The sequence below is a fragment of the Meleagris gallopavo genome, chromosome 8 (assembly GCF_000146605.3).
Source record: "Meleagris gallopavo isolate NT-WF06-2002-E0010 breed Aviagen turkey brand Nicholas breeding stock chromosome 8, Turkey_5.1, whole genome shotgun sequence".
Lineage (NCBI taxonomy): Eukaryota > Metazoa > Chordata > Aves > Galliformes > Phasianidae > Meleagris > Meleagris gallopavo.
The window spans coordinates 13,289,604-13,306,656 of record NC_015018.2 but is presented as its reverse complement, the minus strand read 5'-3'; the positions used below and the strand labels follow the sequence as shown (position 1 = coordinate 13,306,656).

General features: G+C 38.8%; 1 protein-coding gene across 1 annotated transcript in view; it reads left to right on the top strand.

Moving 5' to 3' along the window:
* LRMDA (leucine rich melanocyte differentiation associated) overlaps window positions 1–16,374 on the top strand; it is a 640,442-nt gene extending 624,068 nt beyond the window's left edge. Inside the window, exon 7 of the mRNA XM_010714365.3 lies at window positions 14,270–16,374. Within this exon, the coding sequence (XP_010712667.1) occupies window positions 14,270–14,349 (80 nt within the window). The 3' untranslated portion in view covers window positions 14,350–16,374. The remainder of the gene's footprint in view (window positions 1–14,269) is intronic.
* Window positions 16,375–17,053: the final 679 nt, after the last annotated feature.

Sequence of the window (17,053 nt, the reverse complement as noted above, 5' to 3'; positions counted from 1 at the left end):
AAAAAAGGCCTAAGACTATTGGCTGGATAATGCTTTGCAAAGCTGATGTGTTTTGTACATTTATGTAAATACTGGTGTTTAACTTTTTCATAACGCTGATGCAAAAAAAGATGCACGATCTGTCTGTTATATAGTTATACGTATTCTTAAAATTATATAAAACTGTTGATCTAAAATGACTTGAATCTAAATGAAAAAGAAGTTAGGGAGACATGGATAGGAAAATTGCCTTTTTTTATATCATGTTCATGCTGAATTCCTGCGAAATATGAATGTGGTGTTTGAGGGTGATGCCAGTCACAACCCTCTCGAACTGGGATCTAAAGCACTGACAGCTATTCAAAAATGAAATATATTTTGGTTTTGGTTCTGTGTAATGAGTCTATGACAAAAAAATGGTTTACTTGTAAGTTCTCCTTCAGGTGTAACTCTGCTGTCTGTCAGTTCATCCTGTATTTTATTTTGATGGAGAGCATTAGGGAGGGAAAAAAAATCTCTTCATCAAAAAGCTTAACAGGAAAGAAAAAAGTCTCAAGACAATGTCATGTATTGTTGGCTATTTGTGATGGTTAAGAGAATTATCTGAAAACAAAGAAGTCTTTCACAATGAATCTAAAACACAAAAGCTTTAACAACATTTACATCTGTGTATCATCCATGTCTCCAAATGCAAGTCATGAATAACGCATAAACTAGAGTATATAGGGAACAGAAGTGCTAGCACATCATTTAAAATCCAACACACCCCATCATCAGTGGAATCAAATACACAGCAGGAGTGGTTCCAGTTGATAGACACACAATGAAGTCATTGAAAATGAAAACATATTAATTATGTTCCTTAAGGTTAAAATAGTAATGGTTGAATTCTCTAATCATGGAATAATACTAATGCCCCAAACCCATGCAGAAAAAGTGTGTAAGGTTTCAAAAACTGTGCAAGATTTAGTTTCAAATTTGCGTATTTTTGTCTCACCCATGACTGACTCCACAGCATAGGAGGCAGCAAGGAGGAGAGCAGGAAGTGCAAAACAAAGAAAACCGGAGAGAATTTAAATTAAATTAAAAAAAAAAAGATATTCTTGGTCCAAACAAGCCTCTTGCACTACGTGAGCTAAGTGTAAGAATAGACCATTTGTAAACTGCAGCTGTTATGCACTTAAGCAAATCCTGCTGGGAGAACTGCTTTATAGAACACCTCTGCTAACACAGTCACAGAGATCCCTTTAATGGGGGAATTCAAAGTGCAGTGTGTAAGGGAAACCTCTTCTTTTTCTGAATTTTCCTGAGCTTACTGCAGGATGTGATCCTACCTTGTCATTGCCATAGATTTCCCGTTCCTTAAATGTTTTTCTATAGTTTCATTATCTTTTTTCTGTGTTGAATCAAAGCAACGGAGGCTGGAGTCAGAGTATGTGTGTGTTAAGAAATGAATAAGGGGGGCTGTGAGGGGATGCTCGGGTTGTGTGATAGAAAATGATAGGTGTCAAAAAAAATATCAACAACAATAAAAAAACGCCTCGTGTGGTCGTGGTCATTTTCTTTGTATAGAAGCATTTTTTGTTTGACCCTGGAGACTAGTAAGATAACTCTATGGTAGTTGATTTTAGGTATATTCTTTCTCTACTTTTCTTCCTTTTCCTGCAAATCCTTATCTATGCAGCTCTGACACATGACTATTGTACCTCGGCTCCTAACTGTATTAACTCCATTGTGTTGGTGTGCTGAGTGCTCTGATCCTTAAACATCTTTATGCAAAAAGCCAAATCCTCCCAGCAGCAAGGGGTTAATTGTCTTCTTTCAATGCACTTTAAAACTCTCAGCTCTTGGGAATGATGTTTCCATGAGGGTTAAATGTAATTACAAAATAATATAGGTACTCTGTCTTATTTTCAGTGAGTGATCCTTCAGTCCTCACTTGTAACTGCATGTGTTTGTTTTGGGGCTCTTCCTTCAGTGTACTTGATGCAAGGTATTTGCAAATATGAGCCTTTGGGCTTTAAATGTGCTGCTTCTTCTGTTTCTTATTCACTACAGATTATGTATAATTGATGACCCGCATTTACAGACATGGGTGGTATACAGATGTAAATGTTATTATAGCTTTTATATTTTATGTTCTCTTTGAAAGATCATTTTGTCTTTGAATAATACTCCTGTTCAGATTTTGGGGGGTTTATCTCTAAAAGAGAATATGAAATGGATATTGCACATCGTATATTTCTTAAAAGTAATTCGGAATTTTAGGGTATGGGATTGGTGGTGACTGATACACTGCCTGGATGAGATATATCCCTTTGAAAATAACAGCGCCAGTACATGCCTGCATCTGTCTAACCTCATAATTCACTTTCACATTGGGTTATGGATGTCTGCATTCAGTGAGTCTATCTTCCCTTTAGGTATTATTTCAGCCCTTTGAGATAATAAGGAAAGTTTAATTGCGTTGTTAATTGATTTTTTGCACAACATTATTACCTTGATTGATTGCAGAGTTGATGAAAATGTTAGACACAGGCAGTGTAAAGTATCAGCCCAGTAAGGAGTGGGAGCCTTGTGGAGAATAGATAACCTTGATGTTAAGAGCTATATCCTTCAGATATGTCTTCCCTTGACATATTGATGGCCCTTGAAAAGGGAAAAGCTGATTGTATGCAGAATGCAATCATTAAACCTACTTCAGCTGGCTGTTGATTAATTTGTTTTTTCCTGAAGGATCTAGTTAAAGAGAAGGCCTCACTAGTATCAACAGCAACCATTTTCCAGCTTCAGATTATTCTTAACCCTCTCCTAGAAGAAAGAAAAATGATACTGTCTTGGTTTAGACAGGCAAATTGTCTGAAAACATTCAGTCCAACTGCAATTTGGGGATTATAACACTCACTTTGCCCCGTTAACTACTGCTTCCTTGACGACCTCTCCTCCCCCTGCCTTCAGTATTCAGCTGCACTCCAGCCGCGGCTAGCAGAAAGCCACGTTTGATGTTTTCTGAGTAGGGTGAGCGTCTGTTCTCAGCAGAGATGCCAACAGGGAAGTCAAGCTTTTTTTTACGCAAAGACTGAAGTATTTCAGTAGCATGTAACTGCTTCCCAGGAGCCTCTCTGAAAGGACCAGGGGGTTTGCTGCATACACGTAAGTGGTTAAACTTTCCTTATCCTTGAAAAAGATCTTTCTTGAATCATTTTTTGTTATTGTTTTGAGATCTTTGAGGTCTTCAGCAGGGCAGTTGTGTTGTGCATTGCTGCTGTCAGAGAGTACAAAGGATGCAATGGAAGTCACTGCGCCTAATAGCACAGCTCTCAACATTTCCTTCTCCAGGACAAAACCAGCTCAAAGCTGCCCCAAGTTTGACAGCAGCAGTGTCATACCCTGTTTTTGGATGTGTTTAACCAAATGGGCTGTATGCAACCAGCTCTCTAGGTGTGAATCCATGGGATGGCTACTGAAGGACTAACTGCAGATAGATAGATATCTGCAGAGCACTTTCTGGTTCTGTATTTCAGTGGATGCCATCGTGAGAGCAAAGGTGAAGAGCACTATCCGTGAAAGCCATTGACTAAGTGGCCTTCCCGTGACAGATGGGGCTTCTTTGGCAGAAAACCCTTTTCTGGATTGGGGGATGGCTTCTGTTCAGAGCATTTCTTCCTCTTGTATCAGTAAATGACCCTAGCAATCTAAAACGTTTATATAGCTTTAACCAAGCAATTGAATGTCTTGGAAATAGAATGCTGCAGAGTCTTTATCTTTTCAGTTAACCAGTTAAAGGGCATTTGGTACAGAAGTGGCAGCAGGTTATTTCTTCCTGTTTACCTTGGTAGTCTCAGAGACAGTTGCTGTTAATTTGTGCTTGTGAATGATACAGTGATCAGTGTTGCTTGATTGTTTGGCCAGATGTGTTTTATTAGGTCCAATGTGCACATTTGCCAGTTGGCTCCTTTTTAACATGGGGACATGTTAACTTACAACATAGTCAAGTCTGACAAATTTGAACCAGCCAAATAAGTGAGTAATATTTCAAGCTGTCAAAGTGGGTGAATACTGATTAACTGACACACTCCAAAAGCTCTCGCCAATATCCGTGCTCCAGTGGAAAACGTTTACTAAGCATAATACTTGTTAGAAAGTCTTCGGTGCTTTGACTAAACTTTAATGACTCTGACCCTAATGGAGAGGTTTTAATGTGCATCTCTTGAGCTATTCCTTAGCCTCCTATCTTTTATCTTTAGCAAAAGCTTCCATAGAGGCTAAAAGTACTCTTGTAAGCTGCATTCTGCTGTCCTTTCTGATTTAAACTTCAGCCCCTTTCTCATTAGCATGTTTTGAAAAGGAGGCTGAGGAAGTGGGGGAAAGAGTTGGAGATAGGAAACAATGACAATATTTTGGCATTCAGTACTAGGGGCAGCCAATGTTTGGGAATTAGACTATGACCAGGAAGTATTTGGTGTAGCAGATGGTGGTGTAGATGTGATATAGCAGAGAACTAAATTATATTAAGAGACAAGACGAGGCTTGGTCCGTAGAACTAGGTATTTGCTGAACATTTTGGCTGCTTGCATCCAGATGCATTTCTGATTTCATTTGATGGCATACAGCAACAGAAGAGGGGAAAGATCTCAGTGGCCATGTGGGGTCTGGATGTATCTCACAGAATGCTAAATGCCTTTAGCTTCCACTGCAAATCAAGGGAACTCAGGTCCTTATAGTATCAGATCTTTAAGAATGCTTAGTTTTCTGTTAGAAAGAATCATAGCAATCCTATCATTAGCGATTTGTTAAATGTTTCCTTTGTTTCCGGAGAAGGAGTTATGGAAAGGACCAAGTAATGGCATGCAAAGAAGTTTCCCTTACCTGTGTCATAATGTGACAGCAGCACTATTTCATTAGCCTCTTTAATTTTATTTGAGAGACTTTCTTTCTCAGCTTTTAAAATGAAAAGCAACTTGTCTTTATTTCACATGACTCTCTTGAGAAATTTTGAACCAGTTGAGCCAGACTGAATTTTGTATGGCTTTTTTTTTTTTTTCCCCCTAATGTGAACTTCTCCAGCAGGAACACATTTGAGGTCCAAAAGCAAGTTTTACTCATGGGATGAGCCAAATTTGTGTCTAAACTCTCCAGAAGGGCTCTACTGCTCAAATTTTTTTCATATATGAATTTGTAATTTTATTGGAATGCTTGCAGACTTTCCAAACAATTATTCCAAATGTTTGCTTTCTGTCCCATAAATCATGGTACATTTGCTTAATTCTATCATAGTTACTGAAAGAACTTGCTTTCTTTTTTTTTTTTCGTTAGTATTTTTCCCCTCACATTTTATTCCTAATTCAATCTGTGCATGGTTAAAGTTTGTGAAGTACAATATAATTATACTCGCTTTTTGTTTTCTTAATGACCTCGTCATTCTTTATGGTTTAATTTCATTGCTGATTAATATGCATATTATTAGTAGAATGTAACCCAAAGTATAGAGCAGCCTACAGAAATGCCATTTTTTTGCATATGTTAGCCAAATTAACTGAAAATATTTTAAGTTAGTGTGGTGAATGTATGCTGAACAGCTAAACTTTAATATACAGCAGAGATAGAATTTTACAACCTCCTTGCCCACTATTCCAAACATAATGAAAGTGTCTCTTAGCATCATTTCAATGGTCACACTAGTGCTTTATCAAAAGCAATAGAAAAAATGGTTCCAAAGAGGCCTAACATTTATGTTTTGTGAGGCCAACAAGTGTTACGCCATGCTCTGGGAGCTTGTGGTGCGCTCGGCCATCACCTCCCTCCCATATAGTTTGAGTCTTTTGTTCAGACCACTACATATTGACATCCTCTTTGCAGCCATCTGTGTACACAATCTGATGCTCGCCGAGTTTAGTCCACCAGCAGTCAGACTCCTGGGCGAGAGGCTGAAAGCATGAACACAGGCTTTGATCGTGACAGAACAAGAAATTGGCTGCAAAACCAACAAACAGTATTGCTTTAATTGCCTAAGTGGAGTATTTCGCTGGCTGGCGCGGTCCTTTCGTTAGACAAATGCATGCTGCCCTCTAGTGCTGCTGCTGCCGGCTGCTGGCTGGGGCCGCTGCTGGTCCTTGTCGGGTACTTGCCGTCAGCAGGGAGCGATGGAGCTGCTCCGACACAGCTTGGAAGATGAGGGGATATTTAGCAGTCGCAATCTGGTTGGTATTGGGTCCTTACAGTTATTTGGTCAGCCTTTAGTCTACTGCTTTTATTTAGACTATGTATAAGTGAATGGGATCTATGAGGAAATGTTCAAGAGACGAAAAGAACTGTTAACCCATCTATCTTTTTCTCCATCCCCCTCAAGAGTGGAATTCTCTGTATATGAATTTAAGTATGATTCACCTGTTATTTTGGATGTGCTTGTAAGATATTTCCTGTGTATTTGGGTTTCTTTAAAATTGCATATACAATTTATGTGCCTGAGAATTTAGAAACATCTGCTTAAAAATTTCAGCACATTCAATAAGAAATATTTTGTTGTAAAGCCCGCATTAAGTCAATCCCTGTCACTATCTCAGAGAGTGAGCATGGTAAGGACGGAGAAAAAAAAATAAGAAAAACATTCAGTTTTTACATTTGGTAGTACTTCTTGTTTCATTTTCTTCAGAGTGAGACACCCTCCACCCCACCCCCAGCATATTTCTCTGATGATGATTACAATAAGCATGGAAAGATTCCAAAGAAATCCCAAGTGTGGGACCTTAAAGTGTAACAGTGATACCCAGAGGAGTATGGGACTGGTTAATGATTTAAAGTAATATGCCCTAAATGCTCCTATTTTAGCCAACAGTAAAGATACTGTAGACAGCAATGGCCAGATCAAAGCTGATCATGTCAATGTCATTCAAGGAGGGAGAGATACCCTCCTTTCCCCCTTTTCTCCCCCCTACCCTTTTTTAAACAAAGTATGACATCTGAGGAACAGTGTGTTGATTGTTCCACTGCCAGGATACGCATAATGGAAACATTAGCTCCAAGATAACTTTTAATCTGTCAGCCTAATGGCTCCTTAATGTGTAGAGGGCTTTAAATGTATGTCAGCCAGGGCTGTATAAAGTAATATAGTTTGTGGCCTGAATGGATCTAGATGACTCCGCACCATGACACAATATGGTTTATTATTAAGTATCAGCTCATCAGCTTATTCCCACGGACTTGGACAAGCTTCTCAATTTTCCAGTAACAGATTATGTGAGAAAAAGCTTGCAGTGCATTTTTTCTTTTCTCTTTTTTCTTTTGCTCCCTCCCATCTTCCAAATTACAAGTTTCATCCCAGCTGCTTTGAGAGCCCTGAAGTGTATTTACAGCAGGCTGCACTTTATCACACATCAGTTTGACTGCTAGTTTACACTGAACATTTATGCAGCTCCCTTGGCCTGGGATGCAAACTTCACATCTTTGTATTCCTATCACCTTCACTGCAAATTTTTCCAACATCCTCTCCCTGTTGACTGCTTTCCTTCCCCTCCCCTACTCTCACTTCTCCACATACTCCCCCTTCTCCCACCTTCCTACCAACAGGCCAGTGAGACTTGACATGTTGCAGCACTTGTCTGTGCAGGATACTTGCAGTAATTCAGAGTCTTAGTTTCCCTGCTCTGATTCTTTTCGGTTCTAAAATAGGTGTGTAATTCCAACACCACCACCACAGACTGGATGTGGATTTAATTTTGTGCTGTTCAGTAATTTCATTCAGTCTGAGGGACCACTTCATGCTCTGGGTGTCCAGAGGAAAATATCATCATTTTTTGGAATCCCTGTGTAGGGAGCAGAGCAAAGAGGTAATTCATCACCCTGAATGCAAAGGCTACCTTTCTTTTAGCAGTGCTACCCACAAGGGAGGGTGATGATCAGGGCAAGTTGCTTTTTCCATCAGGGAACTTATTGAGAGCTACAGTCTTCCCATTAGGTGCTCACAAACATATAGGTCAAAATAAACAAGACAAAAGAAATGGATACAGGATAGTGATGCAGACATGAAGCGAGACAAGACTGTAACAGATGCCCACCGTACTCGTATCTCCTTCAAAATTCTTATAATGGGGAAAATAGACCAACAGGAATTGCCATAGAAAAGGATGAGAATGGAAAGGAGGGGTTTCAGAGTGGGAGGGCCCTGGGAAATTGGCTGTCAGAGGGACTGAGCATACTGACAGGAGAATGGGAATTTGTGTTCTGTCACGACTGGAGTGACCCTTCATGTGTGCACCTATTGCTAGAACTGGCTGAAAGGAGGTTAGCCTGCGTGAGGACTGGACATGTCTCGATCTCTTGCAGCTGTAGCACAAGCAAAGTTTTTTTGTTTCTTTGTTGGCTGTTTGAGCCTCTTTCTATTGTTCCCTCTGCATTGGTTTAAGGAGTCTTGACCTTTTGCCTTGAATCCCATCTGTAGTTGGGCATTCTGGAAGCTGCAGGCATAGCAAGCAGGTTGAATGGTAGTGGACATGGATTTCTCCATGTTGACATTAAAAGCTGCAGCTCTTCTGTTCTTCTGGATCAAGTTGCATTTTTGTAGCTTGAGCTCTTCCATGCTGAGTGGAAACTCTTTGTTTGCTGAGTGGCACTGGGTTTTATGTTGTCAAGACATGGTGAAAGCTCAAGTAGATCTCTTGGAGTTACATACTTTGCTGCTCCGGGAGCACTTAGTGACTTAGATGGTTAGATGGACACTTATCTTCTAGCTGATCTTCTCTGGCTTCTGTGTCAGAAACTTCACAGCCTGGAGCATATTCAGTAGAAACAATTGTTCCGTTTCACCAAAAGCAAGCATAAAGAACAAAAAGTCTATCTATAACTCCTGCCGTCCCTGTCCTTCATTAAGCTTATCGTTATAAAATTGTAACTAAATTTAGTTTATAATGGTCACAAAACCCTGAAAAGCATTCTTTTCTGCTTTTGGCTTTAACAGTTCACAAAAGGTAAATGGTTTATTGTTCCTAATACCTCATACTATTGTTCTTGTTTCTACATACCTACAAAAACAGCTGGAAGGCCTGACAACAAATAAATGAATGCCTAGAATGTCTAAAAGTTAAAGCAGGTGAATGACCTTTGAAGATTGAGTGACTTGGAAAAGCATTCAATGTATTTGAGAAAAAGAAATGAAGTTCATTTTTGCATTTGTAAAGTATCTCCCTTGTGTTACAGCCACAAGACTCAGTAAAACTAAAGGTTCACTGCTTGGGCCCAAGTCAACTTTCTGTTTATTCTCTATTTTTCTATCACCTTCCTCTCACATTCTCCTTAGGTCTGACCTTGTGTTTTGTGAAGTTTTGCATGAATCTGTGCTACACAAATATTGGGCTGATTTGCCTGAATTTCAGGCATTTTTTAAAAAAGTTTTATTTTCTTATTTTAAAATAATTAGATGGTCCATTTCAATTAATTTGTGTCAGAAAATATTTCTTGAGGATAAAAAAGCAAGTATTTTGAAAATTTATTTGAAAATATTTTGATGCTTTTTACAGCATTTAGTTGCTTTCATGTTTTTAATGATGATTATAGAATAAATAGCTCAGGTATAATTAGAATGATTTTTCATTTATCTTTTTTAAAAAGCACAACATTTGAATGACTGTGAGGGTATGTGCGTAATGCTGATTTAACAGAACAAAATAGCCTATATGTTACCAAATATATGTTTCTGAAAATCTGAGACAATTAGTTTCCTAGTTTCTTGACAAACCCTAGTGCGTCACTTAATTTAAAATAAAAGAAACTATCAAGTAGATGTGAAGTTGTTAATATTCCGTGAAGACAAACATAAAAAGAAAAATTCTTGAACTCCTGAGCAAAAGGATTGCTTTTTGTTTCAAAACAGCTTCACTTATACCTTTAGATAAAAGGATTTTAGACTTGGAAATTACTGCAACTGATTTGCCTAAATCAGTAGCATTGTAGATGTGAAATTATTTGTAGGTAAGTATTTATTCTCTTCTGAATGTTGTAGGTAGGGAATTATTTCCTATGAAGGAAGTTCATATTAATATTTAAGGGAATTTTGCAACTTCTGTTCATTAATTGTAGAAAATGCCCAAATGCCTGTGGAAAAAAAAAAAAGAAAAAGATAATGGTATTGATATTTCATCCTGAAGGGTCTCAAAACAATTTGCAGATTGGTAGTATAACCACAGTGAAATGCACCCAGCTTCTTGGTGGAACATGGCAGCTGTTTAATAGCCCATAGCAAAACTATACAACAGCAGGTTGTGGAAAGAGATATGAATATGGATCAAATACAAATTGGCAGTGGAGGATTTAGGTACTGTACTCAAATTAAACTTAGGCAAAATGAAATCCCATTAGAATATTGAGTCTGATTATGAACAATCTTCGAACTCTGTCTGACCGCAGTGGGCTAACCACAGGTTAACTCACATGATAGGTAGGCAAGGGACTGTATGCTGAAATGTGTTACCTGCTGTACGCTGTAAACCAGTGTGTTTGACAAACAATTTTAATTGTGAATACTTTGTTGTTTGCAGTTGCAGAAGAGTTTTTTAAAAACATTTGATGTTAAAATGGGTGCCTGATGGGCATCTTGAGCAGATGTGACAATAGTTTTGAGTGGGAGAAGCTGAGGTTCTGACTTGGCTATTTAGTTTTAGCCACAGCTTTTTAAAGAAAGATGAATGCTGTCAGAGAAGGCTGTGCTGCTAGCAGATGCCCCTCACAATGATGGCAGAAAGGTGTTTCGAATAGATGCAGAGCAGTTATTTATTTGAAAAAAGCGAAGACCATGAGATACTACCAGATAACATATCCCTTAGGTTTCTGTTGGCTTGAGCTGAGTTTGGACCTATAGCTGAGGCTGTGTAATCTATAAGTCTAGCACATCTCACTGCAAATTCTTTTTACTATTTTCTACATAATACATGAAGATCTACAAACTTTTTTTACTCTGGGAAAGTGTCCGGAGACCCAATTGCACAGTAGCTCTCTGAAACACGTGCCCAATTTAAAAGGAGCAAAAGTGACTTGAACAATTTTTCATGTGCTTTAGTATGCATATATGTATTTATTTATTTATTTGGATAATTGGGTTTTCCCTCAGCTAGGGAAAAGCTGGTGTTGCTGACATTACAATGTGTTTGTGGAGAAAGACTGATACCAAAACACATGCAAGCAACTGCAAGGTCATTACTTACCGGCATAATTAGAACATCCATTCTGAAGAGGAAAAACATTTAAAAGATAAAGAGTGAATTAAAAAATGATTTTTTCCAACACATTTTTTTCATAATTATAGTTTTAACAGCTTGTGGTGATGGTAGAAGCAGCTACTTAAGAAAAATTAGAAGCCTCATTTGGGGGAAGATGATCCCTCAAGAGACCTTGTGTTGTCATTTCTCAAGAACCGTGAGCAGAAACCTCATTCAGGATGCTGTGTGTTGTTTTGATGCATAGGAGGTATTATGGCCAATGCTGGATATTTTAATTAAAAAACAACACAAAAGTCACAGATGTATTGTTTCCCCTTGTTCCTCCGTCTGTCTGTGTGCAAGATCTCAAGTGTGTTCATGCCCCTGAACTGCAAGAAGAGAGTAGAATTGCAGATGGGCAGGATAGCAAACTGCAGAATGCTGAAATTCATGTGTGACATATCTTAGCATCAGACTCCTTACTGCAGCTTTTTGTAGTTCTTAGTTTTCTGCAGATGTCGAAGGAAGGTTGGAGAAGGAGGGAGAAAATAAAACCCAACCAGTCACTGCATTTAATTTATGAGCCAGATTATTGTTTTACAAATAACCTTCATGATAAATAGAGTCTCATGGCAACATTTTCAACTGTGCTTTTATCAAGACTCTCTGAGCAGTGTGTGTAATATGCCTGGCAATCGAATCACAGCTGTATGCCTTGGTAGGGAATCTCTGTGGAGACAACACTTCCTTAATTTAAACAATTGTAGGCTGCAGGAGTTCAAAAATTTCAGCTGACTTTAACTGTCACTAGCCCAAGCACCTTTATCCCCAGGCGAGCAGCAGCAGCTGGATTTCATTTCCTGCTGCCAGACTGTCCGACATCTTTGCTGAACATCCCAGGAACCGAGCGTCTTTACTTTGAGGATTTTATTCAAGGTGACAGCTCCTCACACTTTAGCGTTCAGATCACCTCAAGTAGCTGAGATATCAGTGAAAATGAGAGCACTTCTCCAGCAAGCTCCAAATTTAGATTGACTGAGGTTATCCTTAGGCCTCTAGACCCAACCTCCGTGACAGAACAGGCCTGCCAGTAACTTTAAAACTACACTGGAGTTTGTAATGATGTCTGGGGAGAAATATTCTGCTGGAGCAGAGGAGAATACTATAAGTGATAGGAAATGATGTCAGATTTAGTTAGGGCTGAAGACAGCGCAGGAATATACTTGGCATAATATGGCACTGGTATCTCTGTCAGCATCTCTGTTTTCTGTCACCGCACACAATTCGGGGCCTGTCTGTAGTCCTGACAGTGTCTTTTCAGATCAGGTTATTGCCAACTCGGAGACTCGCTCAGTGCAGCACCATACAGCCCCCTTTGTTTGAAGTCTGCCCTTTTGTCATTAATGCACTTGATGTCTATTTAAATCTGACGGTGAATGCAGTATCTGTTTTCCTGTCAAGAGATCATTGACAATATTAATACCTCATGTCCTTGCCTCATTTTCTAAGCGCTGACACCTAGCTACAGTCTCCAGCATTCATCAAACAGCTCTCTCTCACCAGCATCTCTATAAACAGTCTCGCTTCCAGTCCTCAAGAAATGCGGCAGACCTCAAACAACACTTCTATCAATGCCAGGGAAAAAGCAGTCTGAAGAATCCCATTAATAAACTGTTCACATCCTTTACATTTGGAGCTCCAAACGGCCTTGTTACCAACCTAATGCCTGCTGCAGTTTGACTTGGAATACCATCTGTTTAGGGGGAAATATTTGCTTTTTGCTAGATGCTTGTTTAGAAATTAAAACATCACACATTAAATGTGGAAACTGCTTTACTATTGAAATGATGGAAATTGAAATGATGAAAGCTCTGTGAAGAAAGGGAGTGGGGTCAAGCTCTGCGCCATATTGTCTCCACTTCTGCTTTCCTGAAATGTGTTTTTCACAATGAGTGACAGGACAATCCATTTTTTTCTCCATAAGATTGTGTTACTGTCCTGTTTTAGAAGGAAAGAAGAGCATGGGTTACATGCCCACAGCCCGTGCCTTTCAAGACTTTAGGTTCTTATCTGGTGCACATTACACTGGAAAAATAGATACAGAATATAAAAACTCGCATACTTTATTGATACTGCAGGTGGCTACAATACCTCCTGTGTGAGTTCTGGAAAGGCAGAACTACAGGGAGTTGAGGGTCAGCTCCTCTCCCATCTTTACCCTTTACGTACGGCAGTGACTGTCTCCTTTTGGCGAGGTTATGTGTGCCCTTATGGGGATGAGCTAGGTACATCAGCACTTGCTGTGCGAGACATTCCCAAGATAGAGGAGACTCTTTCACCTTACTTCTGTGTGTGAGAGGTGACTTTAATTTGACTGTATGTGCCTGGGGGAACAAAGAATAACTCTGCTAGTAAAATTTAGCATCTTTGAGGATGTTCACAGGTGGGATGTGACTGTGAACTTACGCTTTTGCATACCACTTAGTACCACCAGAGGGGATGCTTTTGAATAAAGTCGTGAGATCTGCAGGTATGTATGTCTCACCCACAGCAGTTAAAGCTTCCTCAGGCATCTTACCTCCTGCATGCACAGAGAATAATGTGCCTATTCTCCCAAAAGCAGTGTTCTGGCTGATTTTTGAAAGCATTCTCCACGTGCACAGATATTTAGCATAGTTAACAATTGGAATTGTTTATTATTCACTGGGAAAGCCATTTAAACTTATAGAATGGAGGCTGCAGGCAGTACAAAATGTGAGTCCAATCCATGCTCTCTGCTTTTCAAAAGCTGCAGAGGGTTACTGTGATTTAAAATACAACATATGATGTACCAACGTGATTCAATTTTTGAAGACATATACAGATATTTGTTGAACAGGATAGCACACACAGGTATCTGAGCACACGTTTTCCCTGTGGGTTACACACTGCTGATTGAAATGGTAATACTGGATATTTCCAATGAACAAACTTTCTTTTACAAGACAGAGAACCGTTCTCTTCCGTCTTTCAAATTTTTCAATTGTTTTTGTGCTTCTGCATCACTTTCCTAATTGTAATTTCCACCAATTTCCTAATTATAATTCATTTCCTTTTTCCTGTAGGCATCTTGGGAAAATGTCGCTACATTTACTATGGAAAACATTCCGAAGGCAACAGATTCATCCGAGACGACCAGCTATAAAACACTGCACTCTTTCATGCCACCTCAGTCCCTCCACACGAGAAGCAAAAATTGAATCTAAATTTTAAGCCTGTAACTAAAGTCCTCTAGTGCCTTCTGCTGACTTTGCCAGGCCTGTCAAAATCATCCTTCCATCTCAGTCTGAGTAGTCACATAGAGATTGACATGATTGCCTTTAAGCAGGTCCCATCCACCAGTGTGACAGACAGCTGTGGCAGAGCACCCGGCCTGACAGGAGGAGCGCATGATGGATTGCCCGGTCCAGCTGCTGCACGCAAGAGAGCCGGGGTCACACCTGGGCTTTCACTGAGCATGCTCCATTGGCTGGCACCACACAAAAGCAGCATGTTTATCTCCCTCTCGCCTGTTGAGTGAGAGTGCTGGTGATATCAAAGTGTTTATAAAAGAGTAGGGCTATAATTTCAGATGAAAAAGCCCCTTATCTGCTCTAAGGTTTTTTGTTTTGTTTTGTTTTTTTTTATTGTGAAATTAAGTGTTTTAAGATATATCCAGAAAATATTTCATCAGTGCAAATTACAATCAATTTGTATTTTTGCTTATAAGGAAAAAGGTTTGAGCAGTTCTACAGACAAAATTTTCTAATTATTAAATAATATCTCAAATTTATTTACCTTGATTTTCAGAAGAGGGGTCATTTTTAATATTGCATTAGTAGCATAGGTTCCCTCTGTAGTTAGAAAGTCACTCAATAATAATATTGACAGTGTTTATTATTCCTGGTTTATTATGCAATATATATTTTACTTGTGTAGAGAGTACATTTAGAATTAAGCACTTAAATTTGGAAGGAAAAAAAGACTTAAAAAGTGGGATGTAAAATAAAATTGCCACCAGATGGATATGATTACTCAGCAGGGAAAAATGTCAATAAAAGTAACTGGCGGAATTAACATAATTAACAGTTTTACTAATATGTTCTGGAGAAAAGTTCTGTTTCATCCCATTTGAAGTCTACATAAGAAAGGCTATTGTGAAGTTTTCAGTGAAAAACCAACAATGCATAGCCTATTTCTTGCTTCTCTAAGAAATTGATTGAGATACTTAGAATCATGAACATCTTTCTTTGAAAAATGATCCTGATAATTAACAAATATATCATGTTAAGTGCTACTAGTTACAGTGTGATTGGCATAGGAATATGCAAAAATGCTGTCCTCTGGGCTGTTCATAACACATGCATATTGTTCCTGGCTGAGTATCATTACTCTCTGGCTGTGTTTGGCTTGTCTGTAATTAGATGGTGCTCTTTGATTACTTTCCTAAAGGCTAAATGTTAATTTTTAGAAGTTGTCCACTGTTTTTGGCTATTGTCAGCTGTTCTTGTGGGTAGAAGCGAACTGGATGTTGAAGCCAATCACAAAATTTGTTCTGTGTAAAATAGTGAGACTGGCGAAGTGACAAAGGAAAGCTTGCTGCTGCTGAGGGTTTGAGGCCTTGCATAGTAACTGGAAGACTTCATTCACTCAAGAAGTCTGTAGTAAATCAAGCAGATACTTCAAATCAGTGATGAACAATATAGAGTGATCTAGTTCATACCACCTGCAGAGCATGTCTTGTATTTTGAGTTTAAATTGAACACTGAGATGCTTGCTACCAGAAACTGGTGTCTGGGAAGTAGGCTTTGGTCACTTGTAATGACTCTGCTAATGTCCTGCATAGTTACAATGTCCTGCAAGTTATCCCAGGAGATACTAGAGAAAGGAAAACTATAGGCCTTGCCCCTCCCCCCCCCCTCCCGCCCCCCCAGAAATAGTCCTTAGAGGTATTTAGGGCACTTGTCTTCTCTCTTGGCTACTGAAATAAGAGCAATTCTTGTTTATTCATATTATATTGTTCTTTTTGAAGCCTACACATGTTTTGGCCATGGCATATTATAGGCAGCAGGTTCTGAATACGGGTGTTTAGAATAACCTAATGTCACTTTCAGTCTGGTTGCATATATGTTCTTGTCTTTATAAAAGGCTTTAACCCTGCCTCAAACAATAAACAACACTTGCAAACTGACCACATGATTTTTCCATCTTTATTTTGCTTGTTTACTTTGCCTAATGTCAAAACTATTTGTATCATTTTCAGAAGTGTTTTCTTCCATGCAAAGCTTTGGAGGCAAAAAAATATTTTTGGAATGAGAGATCTGATCACAGTACCATCCATTTTAGTTTCTGTTTTGACTTGAGGGATTATATACCTATAGTTAAATATGATAAAGCCCTAACTATAACTTGCTTAAAGGGAATTCAAATTAAACGTCACTGATTATGGAAAATCCGAAGGATAATATATGAATAACAAATAAATGTTAGAATATTGTTTAAAATCTAGTATGCATGTTTATTGCTGTTTATATAAACACCAATCTTTTTAATATGTGTAACATCTTATTTTCTGATGTTTTTGCTTCTTCTGCATGGTTTTAACCCACTGGTTTAGCCAAAATGGGTTTAGCTAATGAAGATTATTGGGCACTAAGAAGAATTGAAGATATCTTCAAACACCTGTCTTTCGAATGCCAAAGTGGAAGAAAAACAACATAAGAAAAACATAAGAAAAACAACAAGGAAAACCGTGAAGCAAACCTGCCTTTCCATACATGCATTTAGCAGTTGTAAAGCTCTTCAACCTTTTTTTTCCACGTTTTCCACTTTGTCAGAAGTTCCATGTTTTCTGTATGGATGGACTATAA